Source organism: Amphibalanus amphitrite, unplaced genomic scaffold, assembly GCF_019059575.1.
Source record: "Amphibalanus amphitrite isolate SeventyFive unplaced genomic scaffold, NRLGWU_Aamphi_draft 000750F_arrow, whole genome shotgun sequence".
In the NCBI taxonomy this organism is placed as follows: domain Eukaryota; kingdom Metazoa; phylum Arthropoda; class Thecostraca; order Balanomorpha; family Balanidae; genus Amphibalanus; species Amphibalanus amphitrite.
In genome coordinates, this window is record NW_024882244.1 from 20,389 (window position 1) to 38,454 (window position 18,066).

At 49.5% G+C, this 18,066-nt stretch overlaps 1 protein-coding gene across 3 annotated transcripts in view; it reads right to left on the reverse strand.

Moving 5' to 3' along the window:
* The window catches only part of LOC122365605, a 36,813-nt gene extending 19,367 nt beyond the window's left edge, over positions 1 to 17,446 (reverse strand). Inside the window, exons 1-9 of one of the 3 annotated variants that reach the window (XM_043336962.1) lie at positions 17,174 to 17,446; positions 16,777 to 16,931; positions 15,600 to 15,858; positions 7,452 to 7,571; positions 7,052 to 7,171; positions 4,522 to 4,629; positions 3,795 to 3,993; positions 2,952 to 3,095; positions 2,014 to 2,116 (exon numbers count right to left, since the gene is read on the reverse strand). In XM_043336962.1, coding sequence (XP_043192897.1) covers positions 2,014 to 2,116; positions 2,952 to 3,095; positions 3,795 to 3,993; positions 4,522 to 4,629; positions 7,052 to 7,171; positions 7,452 to 7,571; positions 15,600 to 15,858; positions 16,777 to 16,931; positions 17,174 to 17,264 — 1,299 coding nt within the window. In that variant the 5' untranslated portion in view covers positions 17,265 to 17,446. The remainder of the gene's footprint in view (positions 1 to 2,013; positions 2,117 to 2,951; positions 3,096 to 3,794; positions 3,994 to 4,521; positions 4,630 to 7,051; positions 7,172 to 7,451; positions 7,572 to 15,599; positions 15,859 to 16,776; positions 16,932 to 17,173) is intronic. The other 2 variants (XM_043336961.1, XM_043336959.1) reach the window with 2 other exon arrangements.
* Between the last annotated feature and the right edge of the window lie 620 nt (positions 17,447 to 18,066).

Genomic DNA, 18,066 nt, shown 5'->3' on the forward strand with positions numbered 1-18,066 from the left:
GTACTTGCACACAATGTCCTACTCGTTGCATTGTGATTACACCCTGGCGGACAGAGTCTTTTAGATCGTCGGCATTCGTTCGTTGGAAACTGTGGGACGGTCCTCGTTACTTATTCAAGCTGCCATTCTCCTATTCATGTGTGCTGTAGGGCACTTTATATGAACAAACTGTGAGCAGTCCTCGACCAAAATTACCTTACTACTCCGCGACTGGCAGCCAATGTAAAGCGTCACCAGCGGAACAGACGTCGTCTTATTTTGCTGTGTCAAGATCGCATCAGCGCAGTGGCGTCCATCCGCTCAACTTGACGTCACGAGTTCCCTCTGACGTCATTAATGACCACTGTTTGATTGATGATGCCAGCACGCACCGTGGGTCGGAGTTGGCACGTCTGCTATGACTTAACGAGCACGGATATCTATTCGAGGCGTCTATCTTCACTTTGTGAAGCTTAGAAGTTGGGCGAAAATCCTCTCGATGACCGTTTTAGCTCGCCAAAATGAAGTGGAAGTGGAACCCCTGGTCATGAGTAATGAAATGGTGTGCTGACGTCAATTATATAACGTCTTAATTTTAAGCCTAGCTCTTCTCTAAGCTGTAGAATGACTGTACGCCTCGTCGATCGTTTGCAGTGCGCGTGTAGCCTGAAGACTGAATTCCCCGACATTTATGGTCCATTCGAAGAGCTATTTCATTCCTACGAAATGACCTGCGCGTTTGACGTTCCAGCTCTGTGACGCAGCGGCAGCCAGCAACATTCAAGCCAAACGCCCCGAATGGTATGCAATTCAGCATCGCAGTATGCTGCACGATCGACCGAACCGAACGGCACCTATCGACCGGTTCAAACCGGTATCGACCGGTACACCTAACCTGTCCGGGGTGGGTGTGCGGGGCCGGTCTGAAGCGCGTCAAAACACCGTGCCCGAGGGCGGCACCAGTGACCCAGTTTGGGCTATACGTCGGCGCTTCACCACGGAAACGCTCCCTCGGGGCGCGGGCATTGCCCGGAGGGGAGGGGAGGGGAGTCGTAGCCAGTGTGCGTGAGTTGGGGGAGTATTCTTGAGTGACTCATTCAGCGGGCGAATCAGGACGGCCGTCGAGTCGCCATTTTGTGTGGTAGTTTGGCGAACTCAATGCCTGTTAGGGGTAATTTCGCGATCTTAATGCACGGCTTGCTGGGTGACACTCACGATGCTTAGAGACCATGAACGGCAAAGTAGTATTCAAGCCTTGAGTGGCGTGCGGTACGCCATAAGTAAAGCTTTCAGGAAATTTGAATTATGTATGTGCAAAGGTTGCTACGAGAGATGAAAACAGGTCTTTCATGTCCACAAGAAGTTGCTTAAAATGTCCGAACTTGATGAGTAATACGGAAACATTTCATTTTGAAGCGGACAGACACGACTTGAAGGAAACGTCTAACTGATGCTATCATTTGCGGTAAAATATTTGACACGGCGAAATGCTAAACATCGTTCGTATTTCCAGAATTATTTTACTAGCCGCCATCTCGTCAGCCACGTAACGCTGTGGCGCATTATCAGTTGTTGTGTGTTTCCTTTTCTATCCATTGGTTATGCATAAGTCTGATGCTCCGTTGGCGTCCTCACCTTGCACGTTTATGCCAGAGCAGCTTCTGCAGTGTTTTTTTTTTCTTCTAGGATATCCACAGGTCTGACGTGGCCTTCTATCCATAATATCCGTAGGTCTGTTGTCGCTTTCTATTCGGAATATCATTCCATACGTATGATGTGGCCTTCTACGTGAAATATCCATTGGTCTGATGTGGCCTTCTACCTGGAATATCCTGTGGGTCTGAGTTTACTTTCTACCCGAAATATCTATACGCCTGCTCTTGCCTTCTACTGGGAATATCCATAGGTCTGATGTGGCCTTCTACCTGGAATATCCTGTAGGTCTGAGTTGACTTTCTACCCGGAATATCCATACCTACGCCTGCTCTTGCCTTCTACTGGGAAAGTAGGTATCCATAGGTCTCACATCCTCACCTTACACATCTCGATATTGTTGTTGATGGCGGCCACATGCAGGGGACAGCGTCCATCGTTGTTGGGGTTGTTGACTGCCTCCGGACGGTGGTGAAGCAGCCAGCTGTGCAGGCAGGATGCAGAACAATGTCAGGGGTTGATGGTAGCTGTTACTAATCGCCTGAGGTATGATTTGTTAGCTGGGGTGCAAGGAAGCGACGAAGAGAAGGAAATGTGCGCATGGAAGAGTGAAGAGAGGAAAAAGAGGGAAAATCAAATGAGCTGTGTGTGGCAACGATTGATTTCGTCGTTTCAACTGCTCTACAAAATCCAGCGCTTCACTTGATCGTTTGCTCACAATAGCTTTGCCATAAAGTATTGACTTCGTAACGATGCATTACAAAATCCATGAAGTAGCTGCAATGTATCGTCACTTGGGCCATCATTGAGCCGCGCTGATCGTTCAGCGAAATGAGGTTATCAGGAAAACTCGTTTGCGGGCTAATTACTCCGTTTATAGCTCGCATTGACTCATGAATCATTAATTCATTCGACCCCGGCAAAACCTATGGGGAAAGTTTGACTAGCACAATTTTGCGACCGACCGCATAGTAGTGTCAGGTCGATACGGACTCTGTCAGTCGGCATGCAGGAATAGGAAAATGCCTCTCAACTTTTTTGTTACTCATTCAATATACTGTTTTTATATCTAATGCTGATGCGTATGCTACTTGACATTAATGCAGTGCAAGTAGGTACGGCACACACAATCTTAGATAATCACACATTCTTTGATTCTCCTGAAAACAATATATAACAACGCTCAGCATTGACTAAGATTAAAATTGAGCATACGAGTTTTTACTAATTGAGCCGTTTCACACCGTATCCTTTCCGTCCCGATCACCAATTTCATGCATACCCTCCGACTATCCCGATTCCCGCGCTGAGATACTCACGTGACCAGCTCCTTCCTGCCTGACTGGACCGATTCGTGCAGCGGCTGGTCGCCCTTAGCGTTCCTCATCCAGAGGTTAGCGTTGTGCCGCCCCAGCATCCGCACCGTCTCAATCTGACCCTTTGCCGCACCGCAGTGTGCCGGCCTGCGGTCATAGGACGTTAGGGAAGGGGGATCAGGGACTGTCGAAACCCCAGCGATTTCTTTATACAGATACACTGTTGACAAAAGTAGTTGTTTTTGTTGCAGCCCAAACTAAAGAAATTGTTTTCACTTTTGATATTTGGTGGTGTACGAAAGGTATCCTCAGAACGATGCTGCCTTATGCCAGCGGACGGGTTGCTAAGAAATAAGACGTTTGCTTTGACATTTCGTGAGATTCTTGAATGTCCATTGAATGAATACTGATAAATTAGCCCGTTCTGTTTGTAAATTTAAGGGAATTATTAGCTTACAGCTAACACGGCTACCTCAAAACTGGCGTGCCTGCGCTATTATGCTATCATCAAGAAAGTTCAAGAGAGAGGTCAGAGTTCACACCTCTGCAACAGGTGGTCCAGTGAGGCGTGTCGACGGCCGGCTAGTTCTGACACTTGTTTGGCGACCGAAGACAGGGGCTAATAAAACACTCACCGACACACGCGCAGACAGACAGACAGACAGACAGACAGACAGACAGGCCAGATGGACAGACACACAGACAGATGGACAGATGGACAAAAAAAAAATTGGTAGACATCGAACCCACACGAATCATTTCTCCCATACGCCCAATGAATATTTCTCCAATCTCGCAGACGCCATATCCCCCGCCCGAATCAACCACATCCCCTCAGCCACTCACGTGCGTCCCTTGCGGTCCTGCCGGTTGGGCTCTGCACCACACTTGAGCAGCAGCTCGGTGCAGTCGGCGTGGCCCAGAGTGACGGCGTAGAAGAGCGGCGTGCAGCCGTTACTGTCCGTTACGTCCACCTCAGCGCCGCAGAGGGTGATCAGTGTGTCGATACAGTCGGTGTGGCCCCGACTGGCGGCGCAGTGCAGAGCTGCGGGTGGCCACACGGGTCACGTAAGGTCACAGGAGGTCATGGAGGGCAGTGAAGGTCGGCACGGGATAGGCAGTGTGATGCAGCTGAAAGTGGGAAGGTGCTTGGTAAAATTCAGTGACGATGTAGCGAGCACGGTAAGCGCGGTGACTTGTGTGACGGGGTTAAGTGCTCAAGTGCCCGGGCTTTGTCAAAATTTGGACTTTTATCAAGCAGGCACAAAATGTGACAGTGCTTAAACGTGATGTAAGCGTAAAACACGGCGAACATTTGTGATAAAATTGCGATTATCACGCAAAATGTGATGAGTGCCAAGGCCCGTATCACGGGTCAGCGATGCATGGAAAATAGATGCACGTTAAAAAGTTTAAAACTGTGAATGAAGCAAGACATTTGACGATATCACTCATGAAAAAAAATCGTGAACACATGAGCAGACGAGCACGACATGCGCCCCAGCTGTCGCCCGCGCCGGTCGCCGCGCCTGTCCTCCTCGCGGCGTCCTCAGGTCATCCTCCCAGTCCTCACCACTGAGACCGTCCTTGTCCTCTGCGGAGACGGCGGCGCCGGCGTTCACCAGCGCGACGAGGGCGTCCGGGCTGCCTGAGGGACAGTAGATCTTTGACGGCCGCGTCTCTGCCGACAGGCGGCGGCCGTTACGGGCGGCAAACGGTGGGTGAGAGGCGGTGGCATCCCGGGACAGGAGCTGCTGACAGGAGCTGCTGAAAGGATTGTTGGCTCGCTATACAGTCGGCGGCCGTTAGGGCGGCGAATGTGGGAGTGAAGGTCGGCTGCCTTCATTGGACAATGGACGGGGTATGCCGAAAGGAGTGTTGGCTCGCTATATAGGCGGCTGTTATACGGGTGGCCGACGGTAGGTGGGGGACGGCGGCGTCCAGGGACAGGGCTGCTGAATGGACTCCTGGCTCCAGATCTTGGATAGTCGACTCCAGAGATGGGATGCTGTTTCTGAGCTGGGATTATGAGCTCGAGGTATCAGTTGGTTCCAACACTGGGACACGGGACTGATCCAGCGATTGGATTGCCGGCTCCAAAGATCGGATTTCTGGCTCAAGAGATTGGATTTCTAGCTCCAGATAAGTATTGGATTGCTGGCTTCAGAAATGGGACAGCTGGCTACTCATGGAACGTTTGGATAAAGGAATGTTGTTGGGCGAGCGTAAGGGGCTGGTTTCCGAAGGATTGCTAGTAAGACCGTTTATATGAACTGGTAGCAGTTTGCCTTTGTTATAGCATAATTCCGTGACGAATGACCAACTGTTCCATGAAATTGGGCAGTCAAGCGTGTCCGCATTATGCAATTAACCGTTTAAGAGTGTTTTACAAACGCAAAGAGTGACGCATATACGTCTGAGGTTGAATATTTTACGGGCATTTATATATATATGAATTAATCTTCCGCTGGGACTGAATTTCAATAAAAAATTAAAAACTTTTTACATTTCACCGTTCAAACAATTAAAAGAAAGTTATGGTTACATTTCCACCGACTTTTTTTTTACTCATTTACACTTGTCAGAGAAACTTTCCATCACCTTCAGCTGTGTCCACTCCTCAAACGGTTAACAATTTTCTCAGTTGTTCTCATTGTCACGCGGCACGCGTCTGTCGAGCATTGAGTCCTCTAGGTCATACTCCCTGCTGTCTGAGTCAGTCACGTCGGCAGCTAGCTCCGCGGCCCATCTGAGGCGCAGACAGGAACTGAGATTGGCACTCCGGGGGCCCAGCCGCCACCTCTGCCCACCTACCCGTCATCATCTGATCACGCCGACCGCAGAGCTCATTAACTTTGTACGCCCACCGCCGCGCGGGCGTGACAGTGTGCCGGCCCGGATTAGGTCAAAGGAAAGGCTCTGAGTGATGGTTTTACCCGGGCGGTACTGTGAGCAGCAACTGACTCCTGATGATGAGAGTAGGAACGTCTCCACCTCTAGCAGCACGCCCCCTCAGAGACCATCCTGGCCTGTCCGTGGAGGCGGTATGTCTCCCATAGGACGTCTTTCGGTGGTAACACGGTCAGGTCGACCGCTCGCCCACAGCTGTGTTGACGTCACGCCTGTCCCGTGAGACGGCGGGATGGCCGTGCGATCGTGAACAGCGGTCCCAGCGGCACAGAACAGCGCGGTCGATGGAACTAGCGCGGGTACGGTGTCTCAATTGGGATTGCCGGACTGCTCGAAACGCTCGGGTCAGAGCAATAGCGAGTGTTTCAGCAGATTGGAACAGAGTCCCAGGGTTCACCGAGTGATTCGAGAACATGGTGTCAGACTATGTGAGCATAGCTTAGTTTAATTTCTACAGTGGAGTTGGCAAGTACCACAAGGAAACTCGTAAAGGAAGAATATAATTTCAACATGGGATCTGAGGCCGGGTGTTTGAAAGCAGTTAACAGAAAACTTCATCACAAAACTGTGGTCATCGAGTGCTGCTGAATCACTGAGAGCAGCATACACTGTCCTCTCATTTGCCAAGTGCCATCTGCTAGCTCCTAATCGTGAACTTTTGCATGTACCTTGCGAATGGGTTAGGAAAGTCCCGTGAATTGCACTCACTGCTGGCACTCGCTATAAAAGTGGTTGCGAATTCAATCGTTTCTCAGAAGTTGGAAGAAGTTCTCAGACTCACAGGCTTATTCGCGTCCCGTTGGAATCAAAGCTGTCTGGATTGCATGTTTCGGGGCATAATATCGTAGAGAACTTCAGTGACTGTGGATAAGCAAAGGATTGCGCATATTTTTTTAACGTTTTTAATAAATTAGAAAGGCGTGGGCCATTCTGCCTTCATTGATTGCCTTTCCTTGCAATATCGTTCATGTCGCAATATATGATCATGCATAAAATAAATAGCTTGGGAAATCATTAAGCACTGCATGCGCCAATAAATAATTCCACATAATTAGCAGAGTGGACCTCCATTTCCCAAGCAGCTGTGTTGCAGTGTACGGAACCGCGGCACCGTCTCGCTCTGAACATCAGCTGAAGATGTTGGGTTTCACTGTGCGCCGCTGCACAATGTGCCGTCTACCCTCTGCACTAACCTGCTGACGCCGCCCAGAGGAGGGCCTGACGACCGTCGTGATCTCTCACAGTGACATCCACGCCGTGCGCGATCAGCTTCTTCAGCGCCAGCAGCCCCAGCTGTACGTCTGTGGCCATCTCTGGTGGAGAGAAGGCGTATAGTTGGGGTGTGGGAGTTGGAAGATTTCGTGACGAGATGGTAGGTGCTTATTAAAATAAGTTGCATGAACAGAAATTTAGCACTCAAAATGCTGCTAACACGAAGTCCTGATTGGCATGATAAACGAAGTTTGATACTGCATCGAGTTCTGTCTTACAGTTCTAAAATTTCTGATTTAAGCGGGTAGCATCAACCGTAATAGCGATTCATGCCCTATATGTCATGGTAAGTAACCAAGCCACACTGCAGTCACTGTTTACCTGAGTTTGGTCCGCACATTTGGGCCGCGTAGTGAATCGGGTAAGCCCCGTGAATGTCGGCAGTGGAAGGATTAGCTCCGGCGTCCAGCAGAATGTCCATTATGTCCAGCTCGCCGCAGACTGAAAAACATTGAAAAACATCACGTGACTTCAATCAGCCAGCTAATTACAAAACCCTCGCAGATTGGGCCTGGTCAAATATTACATTTTCCAAAGATTAAAAGGAAAACTATACAAACAACTATCAAAAAGTCAATGGATGTGGAGATTCGTAATATTTTCATAATTACTCGTAGACCGTAGTTTCCGGAGTTATATTATGTTAATCAACGGTTAATTATATCAGATTAAGCAGGGTAATTGCGCTTCATATTGTCCATGAAATCATAAAGTGGGTGTGTCAAGTGGTTCTACGCCGATAAACTGCAGCCCACCGCCCCCGGTCCATTCTGTGCGTTGATGAAGTCACGTCCCCGGCGTGTCATAGCTGATAGCGCAGCCGATTATCCTGTAATCGATGTCGAACCGCTCAGATGACACCCTAGCCCCGTCCCACCATCCCAAGCGGGCCGTCATTCGCGGCTCGGCCCGCTTCGGTGGCCTGTAATACGCACCGGCACGCAGCCACGAGCTGACACACAGAGGCAGTGGCGGCCGCATAATTATCGGGTCGATCGAGTGAAGGTCGAACTGGCGAGCTGTCAAACGGTGGCCGGTAGGCGGTCACGGCCGACTAAACTGACCCACGCCCCACCCGACTGACCTAACCGACCGGCCGGGCCCCTACGCGCCGCGCCGGTCAGCCGTGCACCCTGCAGGCGGCGGCGGCGGCGCTAAATTGAATCGTAAATGGTTGATGGGCGTGCATTCATTGGTCGAGACGGTACAGCCGGGCTGGTTGAAGCGATAATATTCAACTGCGCTGCGGCCGTCATTCGGCGGTTGAATACTGCACGATGGAAGTGGCACCCTAACAGCATTGAAAATTGGTACATCGATGCTTTGATTATTTACAGCTTTGACGTCAACCAGGCGGACAAGCACTGGAACCGAACGATCGCGTGCAGCTGCGATCGTTGTGTCAATAAGTTATCGTTACTTCTAACATTTATTTGAACGTGACTTCCCGCCTTCAAAACTGCAGTAACATTTTGCACGCGTGACCATTCGGTGAGCTAATGCAACGGCCGTTACTGTTGAATTGATACGCACTTTGATTGGTCTCGGCTGTGCCACCGGGGATGTTTTCACCGCTCCATCGATTTAACTACAGATCCGAGCCGGTCCGGTTCATTCTGTTGGACCAATCGATGAGTGAAGGGCCCTCGCTTCAATCCATAGTCACCACGGTCACGATCAGAGCTGGCCAACATTGGATGCTGTCGTTGAGGCATCCCGACTCCCGTTGTGTGGCTTTTCGGTTAGTAACATCACTCTTTACGCCTGCAAACATATGTGAATTTAATTGAGCAGTAACATGTTTGTGAAAATGAACGTTTTCTTTCCGTTCAATTCAATTCAAATGAATAATTACCTAACTCATTTATGAAAAGTAAACTAGCCCTGGCAATGGGTAGTATTTAACTCCTACTTACAATAACTTAAATTTGTTGATACTCGTATGATATCAATGATCATCAAAGAACAACTCAAGATGTGCTACATTAGAAAATATGTATTCATTTATTGGAGCTAATGTCGCATAAATCTCTGTACGTGCTCGCAAATGTAGATACGTTGAACAAGAGCCTGGACTTCAGCCTCTGAAGTATTCGAAGCCCGTCATTTGAGTCTCTCTGATTGGATGGATTTATCGGATCAGAAGTTTACCAGGCAGAGAGGCTGCAGTTCGAGCGTTGACCCCAAACACCTGCCCGCCGCGCCGGAGTTTCCCACTCTCGGGCACCATCCGGTGGTGGGAGTGGTTTGATCGCCAATCTCTGCAGTTTGATCTGCTTAGAAGTCTTGGAAATGCTAACCCTGATACCTGCTGAGTAAATGTTTGCTTTAGTGCTTGCTTCGTCTCCGAAGGGGATTTTTTTCTCGGAGAAGTTGAGTCTTGACCTAGGCCTTCAAATCTAATCAAATCAGGTCTTCTACATCCTGCAAATCCCCGAGCATTCTGAACATCCTGAACTAATTGCGCCTGGCTCTGCCCAACCCTCTCACACGTCATTGGGTGTGTTGTGATGGGCCAAGTGTTTGTCGTAGCCGTTCCAGGAACACTGTGCGCCTGCGTAATGTGATGTCACTCTGTCCCTGTTATTATTGCCATTCGGTTCCAAGGGTGGCCGACGCGCTGGGTAATAACAGGCCGTGTGTGTCCGGTGGTCGTCCCCTCCCCTCCTCAGTCGATACCGCAGCTTTGACACCACCCTGCGACCCACTGCCCGCGGCTAGGGCGGTTCGTTAGCGCTGCATGGGAGGCCAGGGGCAGGGGGGAGGGTTCAGTAAACGACCGTGTGTTACCGAATGGCAGCTTCGATGGGTGGGTTTACATTGGATTTATCTGTGAAATCACAAATCACACAAAATCACAGATGTGTTGTCGGTCACATAATGCTGAATCCCATAGGTAAATGTCAGTACCTAACCTACTGATAAAAGCGCGATATTGCGTTTTTGCCACTGTCTTACCCGAAACAGTAAAGACAGACTGGACCTAAGCCACTGTGAAACGGTGTGTTGTGCAATGCGGCTTCATATTGTCGGACTCGCTTGGTATCGAGTTGGCGTATTTTCAGTAACAGAAACCATTCATTAACCTTCATACCCTCATGACACCTGCAGGTACTCGGTCATGTATGTATGATATATAGCACACAAACAGGACTGAATGCTGCCGCTGTGTCGCTCCGGCGTTCCTAACCAGCTTTTGTATTGATTTAGTGGCGGTTTCTACCGATCAGCCATGAGTGTCGAGTCGAGGTGCCGCCCCTGTGTCCTGTGTGGAAAGTGCTGCATTGTATAACGTATTGACGCCGTCCCGTCACCTTATAACGATCGACGGAAAGTGAAGCATGGCCCGGCGCAGGTCAACGAACTTCCAGAATCGCACGATGTTGCATGGTAGACACAATGCATGCATGCATCTGACCTTGTATCTGACAGAATGGCAGGAAAAATATACCTACTAAATAAGACCATTTCAATGGTCAATGGTTTAATGGTCAATGGTTCAATGAGTCGCCAACGACATGCAATAATAAATGTTATCCGGTAGGCTTAACAAGTGTGAAGCTTAGTGCCATTCAGTTGTGATGTTGTGGATCCTGCCAATTATTTTTTTCATACAAGCAGAATCAAAAATATTATACACATGCGATATAATGTGACTGTGGTGATTCCGGCAATCACCACAGCTGAGCACAAATACTTGAATAAGAAGTCTGCTCATGGTTGGAGCCGTGTAACTCATGTGGATCATTAACAGTCATGGAAACCTAAAAACAAGTTATACCTACCTAATCTGTAGAAACGAAACACCAATAACCTTAGAGTTCCTCAACGCACTAACTTGATCACTGCCCTCTTCTTCCATTCATGTATTCACTGCCCGATATTAAATTGTGCGGGACGACCTTGTGGTTAGAGAAGGGTTTGATATGGTGGTGAAGTATGAGCACCTGTCAATGGGTCAGACACTGAGCGGGACCGACCGACTGTGCCGCGACCAGGGCTGGTCGGCGGGGCCGCCCCCCACCCAGGGTCGGTCGGCGGGGTCACCGCCCATCCAGGGCTGGCCTGTGGGGCCGCCGCGCTAGTGGCAGGGGCGCCAATCGACTCGGCCGACCCGTCGCCGCAGCCGTCCGCACCGGTCTGTTTGCCGATAGCTATAGCAACATTGCTGGAAGGTCATGTCGACATCGACCGCGCAGTGAAGTGCCCGCCCGGCCGGCGGCGACGGACGGGGCTCGGTCAGACATGGGTCATTACCGGGCCGCGGTGGGCGGCAGGGTGGAATTTGACCCCGCCGGGGCCTTCGGCGGCCCAGCAACACAAGCTGTTTGCTTCCTTCCAGTTCAGACTAGGCGGAACATGATGAAGGTGTTTGAAAACAAAACAGCTTGCGATGCTCGAAGAATAAAGAGCTGTTTTCGTTTTTTTTTGTCCCATCATTATTTTTGGTCCCAAATAATGTAGTGATTGTTCGGTGCACGCTAGAAGTGTGGTGCTCGGCATTTGAAATGTGCATTTTGTGCAAGAGGAAAAGCTATCCAGAGCTAAAAGCATTAAAAGTCATGCAGCGTAGCTATTTGAAGCCCTGCTAGTCAAACGTTAGATGGTCATGACTCATGAACGCCAATGGCCATGTAATTGGAATGGGAGTTAACGTATTACCGGCGTCATGCGATCGAATTGAAGGCAACTCCGGATCGTATTAAACAAGGTTTACAACGACATCTCGACATTAAGTGCACATTAGAATGAGGGCAATCGAGGCTGCTCACGGATATTTGAATAGACTCGCAGCTGTTTTCCAATATAAGAAAACCGTCTTGTTTTGAATGATGCTCTCGTAAAGGCTTTGGTACCTACATGAAAATTTTAATGATTCAAATTGAATGCGGATCCCCACCACATTGACGACAGCGAGGCTAGTTGATACACGGACATTTTCTTCGACTGTCTTTTTAAAGAAGCGTAATTTAGCTTTGGTGTAACATATGTAGTTCAATTATGTGTCGATGAAAGTAAGATAATATAATACGACAGTTTCGTATAAGCTAAAGAACGGCTCAACTGCACCCATGCCTGTTTTCTGAAGACCGATTTTACTCATTGCTACAAGCCCTCTCGGCTTTGCCATCCATCAATCGGGATTCAAATATTCCCAATACTGAACCCCGTCGAGCTGCGCAGCATTGCAATGGTCGCTCGATACAAGTGTTGTGTGTGGCGTGTTGGCCAGTTCCAGGAAAGCAGGTCGTGAGTGACCAGATGTGTTTTCTGTCCGTTCAGTGCGGCCATATGGCGTTTCCCTTAGCAGGTCGATGTGGCCAACACACTGCAACGGCGCAGTCCATGCACAGCCGGAACTTACTGGATTGAGTATCCCACGACCGTGCTGGGTCGTAGTTAGCTCAGACTGCTCAGTCCCGTAACCAGGCATGTCGATGTTCCTCTGTTTTAACCCGCGCCCCGCTGGGGGGGGGCAGAATCTGCCCCCCCTCCCGTTTTTCGCCAATAACTTCTAAACGCGTTACGCCAGCGACGTCAAACTTTCAGTACCTTATCATACAGCAATTTGACACGTTCCCTGAAAATTTGAGCGAAATCCGTCGGAAAATTTTTGAGAAATTGACGTTTTAGTGACGTCATGTTCGCCATTTTCGCCTAAAAAACGGCAAAATTTCAAACGCCGCTAACTTCTTCATTTTTAAAGGAATCAAGACGTAACAAAAAAGGTTATACGTGATTCTACTTTGTCTATCAAATGGCTATCTCGGTTTTTTGAAAATTTTGGATTTTGGCCAAAATTTTTCCAAAAAACTGACTTTTTTGGGAAAATATTTATAAAATCCAAAATTTTGAGTTTATCGAAAAAACCGGAATATATGTCAAAGAAGTGGTCTATGTGCACCTACATACCAATTTTTAGAAGAATCGGTTCAAAAATGTGGGAGTTATTCAAAATTTTATGACGTCACGACACACAAAAATTTTGAAAAAATGATTTTTTTGGAAGTTCTAGGCCTCGTACGGAAATAAAAATAGCACCATTCGATTCGCTGTGAAAAACTGCATCGGATAGACACCTTTTTAGGCCTTAACAACCAACTTCAAAATTTGACCTCACTTGACCTGACCTTGACCTGACCTCGACCTGAAATTCATCCAGAGGTGGTCCATATCACTTATTGAGTGTGCCTATTGAATTCCATGAGTAAAATGACCCATAAAACATGTGTCGCACATGCCCTTTTCTATATTTTGTTTTTGGTGACCTGACCTGACCTGACCTGACCTTGACCTTGACCTTTGAATGACATTGTGTGCAACGAATATTGTCTTGGTAGTCTAAGAACACGTTTTGGGCAATCAGTCTCCGTCCATTCTTCGGCAACTACGGTGCAAGGCCGATACTGTTGAAACTTGCATTTTGTACCCTTGACCTGACCTTGACCTGACCTCTGACCTACTTAAGCAAAAAAATTTGGGCTCTTAAGATCCGCCTTGTTGAGAGCTTTCGATTGCCGTTTTCCCCGTCTTTCTACGACCATCGGTTCGGAAGTTAGACAGGGGGGGCAGAATCTGCCCCCCCCCAGCAGGGCGCGTATGGCTGAATAGCCCAGCGGGGCGCGGGTTAACTAGACATGTCGATTGTTCCCTGTGTTTGATCGGTACATAAGTATATTTTCCAAGTCGGTCTCTGCTGATGTGTCAGTCCAGACGCTGGATTATACATGTCCCTTGCTCACATGTGGCCCATTATTCGTCCACGTCTGCTGCTATTTCCAACATTCCCAGGCAGCGGGATGCTGTGCAGATCCGTTTCCCTCCTTCCTCTCCGTGACCGCCGGGCTACTCAGCCGTGCCAGTAGTCCATTGGGCCCTCAATCAGTCGCGAGAGCGCCGTCTCGGGACGGGACCCGTGAGCCGGGAAAATCTGCTTACGGCGACAGAAATAGCCCGTCTGCCATACTGATTGCTCGCCGGCCACTACGTATCCGTGTGTTCATCCCGGTGCAGAGGAAGGGACGGTGCAATACGAGCTTACGGTTTTATTGGGACCACTGATATTGGCTTACTTATTTCAAACAGATACGACTTCGACAGCCCTTTGATACAGTGTTGTGATTGCATCTCAGTCAAGTAAAGTAAATACTGCATATTATTGTGCAGTTCATGGAAAAGTGTCAGGCACACCAAGCCTTCTATCAGTAGATCAGCTTGCAATATGTCAATGCCCTTATATCTAACCCAATACTTTGTCAAAAGAATACAGTTTTAGGGAAAATTGAAGTCTTTGTATGTTATATTCGTTTAAAAATAGCTGCTGATAACAGGCAATGTTTCAAGCCGCAAATTTGAAGTTTGGAGGTTTTTTGACTAGTTAGCTATGTTTTTACTGGACAAACAACAACAGCCCAAAATATCTATCTGCGTCCGTCGGTAAACGCTCGCTGCTGAGGTTTTTGGAGGAAGACTCCGGCCACGCGATCACGCAATCCCGTCATCATTGAGCTGCGCCCTTGGCCCACCGGTGATCTAATCCCGCGAGCTACTCTACTGAACCGCCAGACTGACCTGGCCTAGTTCGGAACAAATTGGCCAACAACGACCCAGATCAGAGTCTCGATTGGGTCTAAATGCTCAGTAAATGTTTTTCTTTTTGCTTCTGGTAATTTTCCAAGGTTGCGTTTTATAAAACGCGAATCATTCACGCTAGGGACTGAGCTCCTCTTTATATTCCCAATCCTGAATTGAACTGAATCTCTCGTTCATCACATCACAATTTTATAGCTTGATTATACATTGCGCTAAATTAAATGTTTAATTTGGCTGTGTGCTGCTCCTCATCCGTGGCCTAATGGATGTCTGTGTGTGTGTCTCTAATCCGTGGCTGCACGTGCTGCCCCTGTTCTCACCTGTGGCCCAGTGGATGGCCGAGTGCAACTCTCCCCCCTCTCTCTCTCTCTCTCTCTCTCTCTCTCTCTCTCTCTCTCTCTCTCTCTCTCTCTCTCTCTCCCTCTCCCTCTCCCTCTCTCACCTGTGGCCCAGTGGATGGCCGAGTGCAACTCTCCTCTCTCTCCCTCTCTTCTCTCTCTTCTCTCTCTCTCTCTCTCTCCTCTCTCCCTCTCTTCTCTCTCTCTCTCTCTTCTCTCTCTCTCTCTCTCTCTCTTTCCTCTCTCTCTCTCTCTCTCTCTCTCTTCTCTCTCTCTCTCTCTCTCTCTCTCTCTCTCTCTCTCTCTCTCTCTCTCTCTCCCTCTCCCTCTCTCACCTGTGGCCCAGTGGATGGCCGAGTGCACCTCTCCCTCCCCCCTCTCTCTCTCTCTCTCTCTCTCTCTCTCTCTCTCTCTCTCCTTCCCTCCCTCCCCTCCCTCCCTCTCTCTGTCTCTCTCTCTCCCTCCCTGTCCCTCTCTCTCTCCCTCTCTCTCTCTCTCTCTCTCTCTCTCTCTCTCCCTCTCTCTCTCCCTCTCTCACCTGTGGCCCAGTGGATGGCCGAGTGCCGCTCGTGGTCCTGTGCGGACACATCCGCTCCGCGCCGGAGCAGCAGTTTGACCAGCGCCCGGTTCCCGGAGATGACGGCCAGATGGAGCGGCGTGTAACCGTCCTCATCCGCCGCTGAGTGCAGGTCGGAGGCCGCCGACAACAGCAGCTCGGCGCAGCTGGTGCCGCTGCTGTCGGCGCAGTAGTGTAGCGCCGTCTTCCGCGTCCGGTCCCGGTCCCGCGCCGCGGCGGGCTGGAGAGAGGGTGGTCACTGATTAGTCGTTCTACAGCTTCCATGCTGCAGCAGGCTGGGGAACACGGGCTAGTCTGTGGTTCTACTCTCGGGCGCGGCAGCCTGGGGAGACAAAGGAAAAGGCCGCACACAGCTCCCTTTGCATGGCAAGACAGGCTGGGGACAGAATGAAAGGTCGCACACATTTCTCTCTCTCTCTCTCTCTCTCTCTCTCTCTCTCTCTCTCTCTCTCTCTCTCTCTCTCTCTCTCTCTCTCTCTCTCTCTCTCTCTTCGGGCGTGTCTCAATTTCCTGAGATAACATTTCAGCTTTTCATTCGTTGCAAATATATAGTGACACGGAAATGAAATATGAAAGATGTACAGGGTGTCCAGAAAAAAAAGATACTACGGAAATTAAGTCGCATTCATTAACGCACGTGCCGATTTTGTTCCAAATTCATGTGCTTATAGTGCAAGACTTGGCAAAACTCATGAGCACTGTAATGCGTCGTTGGAAAGTTGTCTGCTTGCCCTCCGAGATGGTCAACATGACCATCAGTCACCTGCAGACTGTGCTAGTGCTGGAGCTGATCCGCCGTAAGGCCGCTCACATTGAGTATCTGCTTTGAGGAGCTGCCGCAACTAACCAAAGAGTTTACATGCCATGTGGCACCTGCTGTCTGTTTTGCCATATTTTGGCGAATACAAGCATGTGCCATTTTAAAATGTAAGGTGTTTATTTTCGGAATTACAGCCAAAAATAATAGTATCCGTTTTTTCTGGACACCCTGTAGTTGCTAGTGTTCACATATTAAATAGAACGTCGGTTCTATACGTGTAGCATGCGAAGTCAATTTTGCAAATTAAACGCTGAATGCAAGGATATTAAACGCGAAATAGGACACTCAAAGTTCATCAATCATTGACCCCTCACTGACCTGTGCGCTGAGTATACGTCGGACTTCCTGGTCATTCTCCTGTTGGCAGGCCAGCATCAGTGGCGTGACCGGCTCCACAGGTCGGGTCATGACCTCGTCCTCCTGACGGGACTCGTACGCCGCCGGCAGCTCAGTCACGGTAGTCATGGTGACGCCTGAAACACGGAGCGTTAGAGACGTCATCAGCGTCATCGGCGGCGCAGAGAAGCCATCGGCGTATCGGTAAAATCGGCTGACATCTGGTGGTTAGTTTAGGTGGGTGGAAACAACAGATAAACGAATACGGCCTTGGGGTGAGGGTGGTTGCGACTGTGCATCACCTACGGGAGTACATAGCTTGAGGAATGGGCTGTTGATGGCCAGGCAACGCAGTGTTACACGTTCAGTGCTCGCTCACCGTTCGATTCCATGACCGTTTTCAAGTACGGCCTCTGGCTACGAAATTTCACCGTCTTCTTTACGGGCTTCGCTCGTCTTTCGGCGACCATCTTATGGCCGATGACCTCTAGCTGTGTGCCACCGTCCGCCGCCACTGTGGCTGGACCCAGCGCTCCGCCGGGTGTCCAATCGGTCACTAAACTCGCCTGCCCTCCGAGCCAAGTACAGCTACTGCCGTTACCACAGCGACTTCACCAGACCGTCCTCACACGACAGCGTCCGACCGGCTACTGAGGCCTCTGATCCTCCCAGCCGCCTCCCGACCCCGCCTGCACGCAGCCCAGTAAAACAGAGGCCCTCCGCGGCCCCCCTGCGGCTGCCGACCGGTCACGATACGAGCCGAGCGGCCGGGCGGATCGGGCAGCGGGAGCAAGGTCGGGCTCAGACCCTCGGCCCCGTCCCAGAGCGTGCGAGGGGTGGGGTTTGGAATGAGCCGCCGGCACGAAGAGCCGATTGATTGGCTGCAATGTCAACAGAGCATCCTCTTGAAATGGAAATACGCGGCCCTGTTGACTCTTATGGCTGAGACGGACGAAATAAAATAGTTAGCGAATACGTTTTGCGTTTTTCGTTTTTGAATTACTAGGTATTCATATTATTTTGCATTAACCCGATGTTATTATTGTGTAATTATCGAATGGATAACGCTAATGATTTATTACATAGCATAGGGAGTGGGGTGGGGACCCTTTGTCAGTTACCCGCTCTGACAAAGAAACGAATTACGAATAAAGTTTTGTTGTGGAATATTGCGTTTATTTACAAATTGTTCGTTACCGCGGTATGTCTGTGCCGGATTCTGAGGAGTTAGATCAATCTTTGGTCATATACTAGTATAATTGCTTGATTATG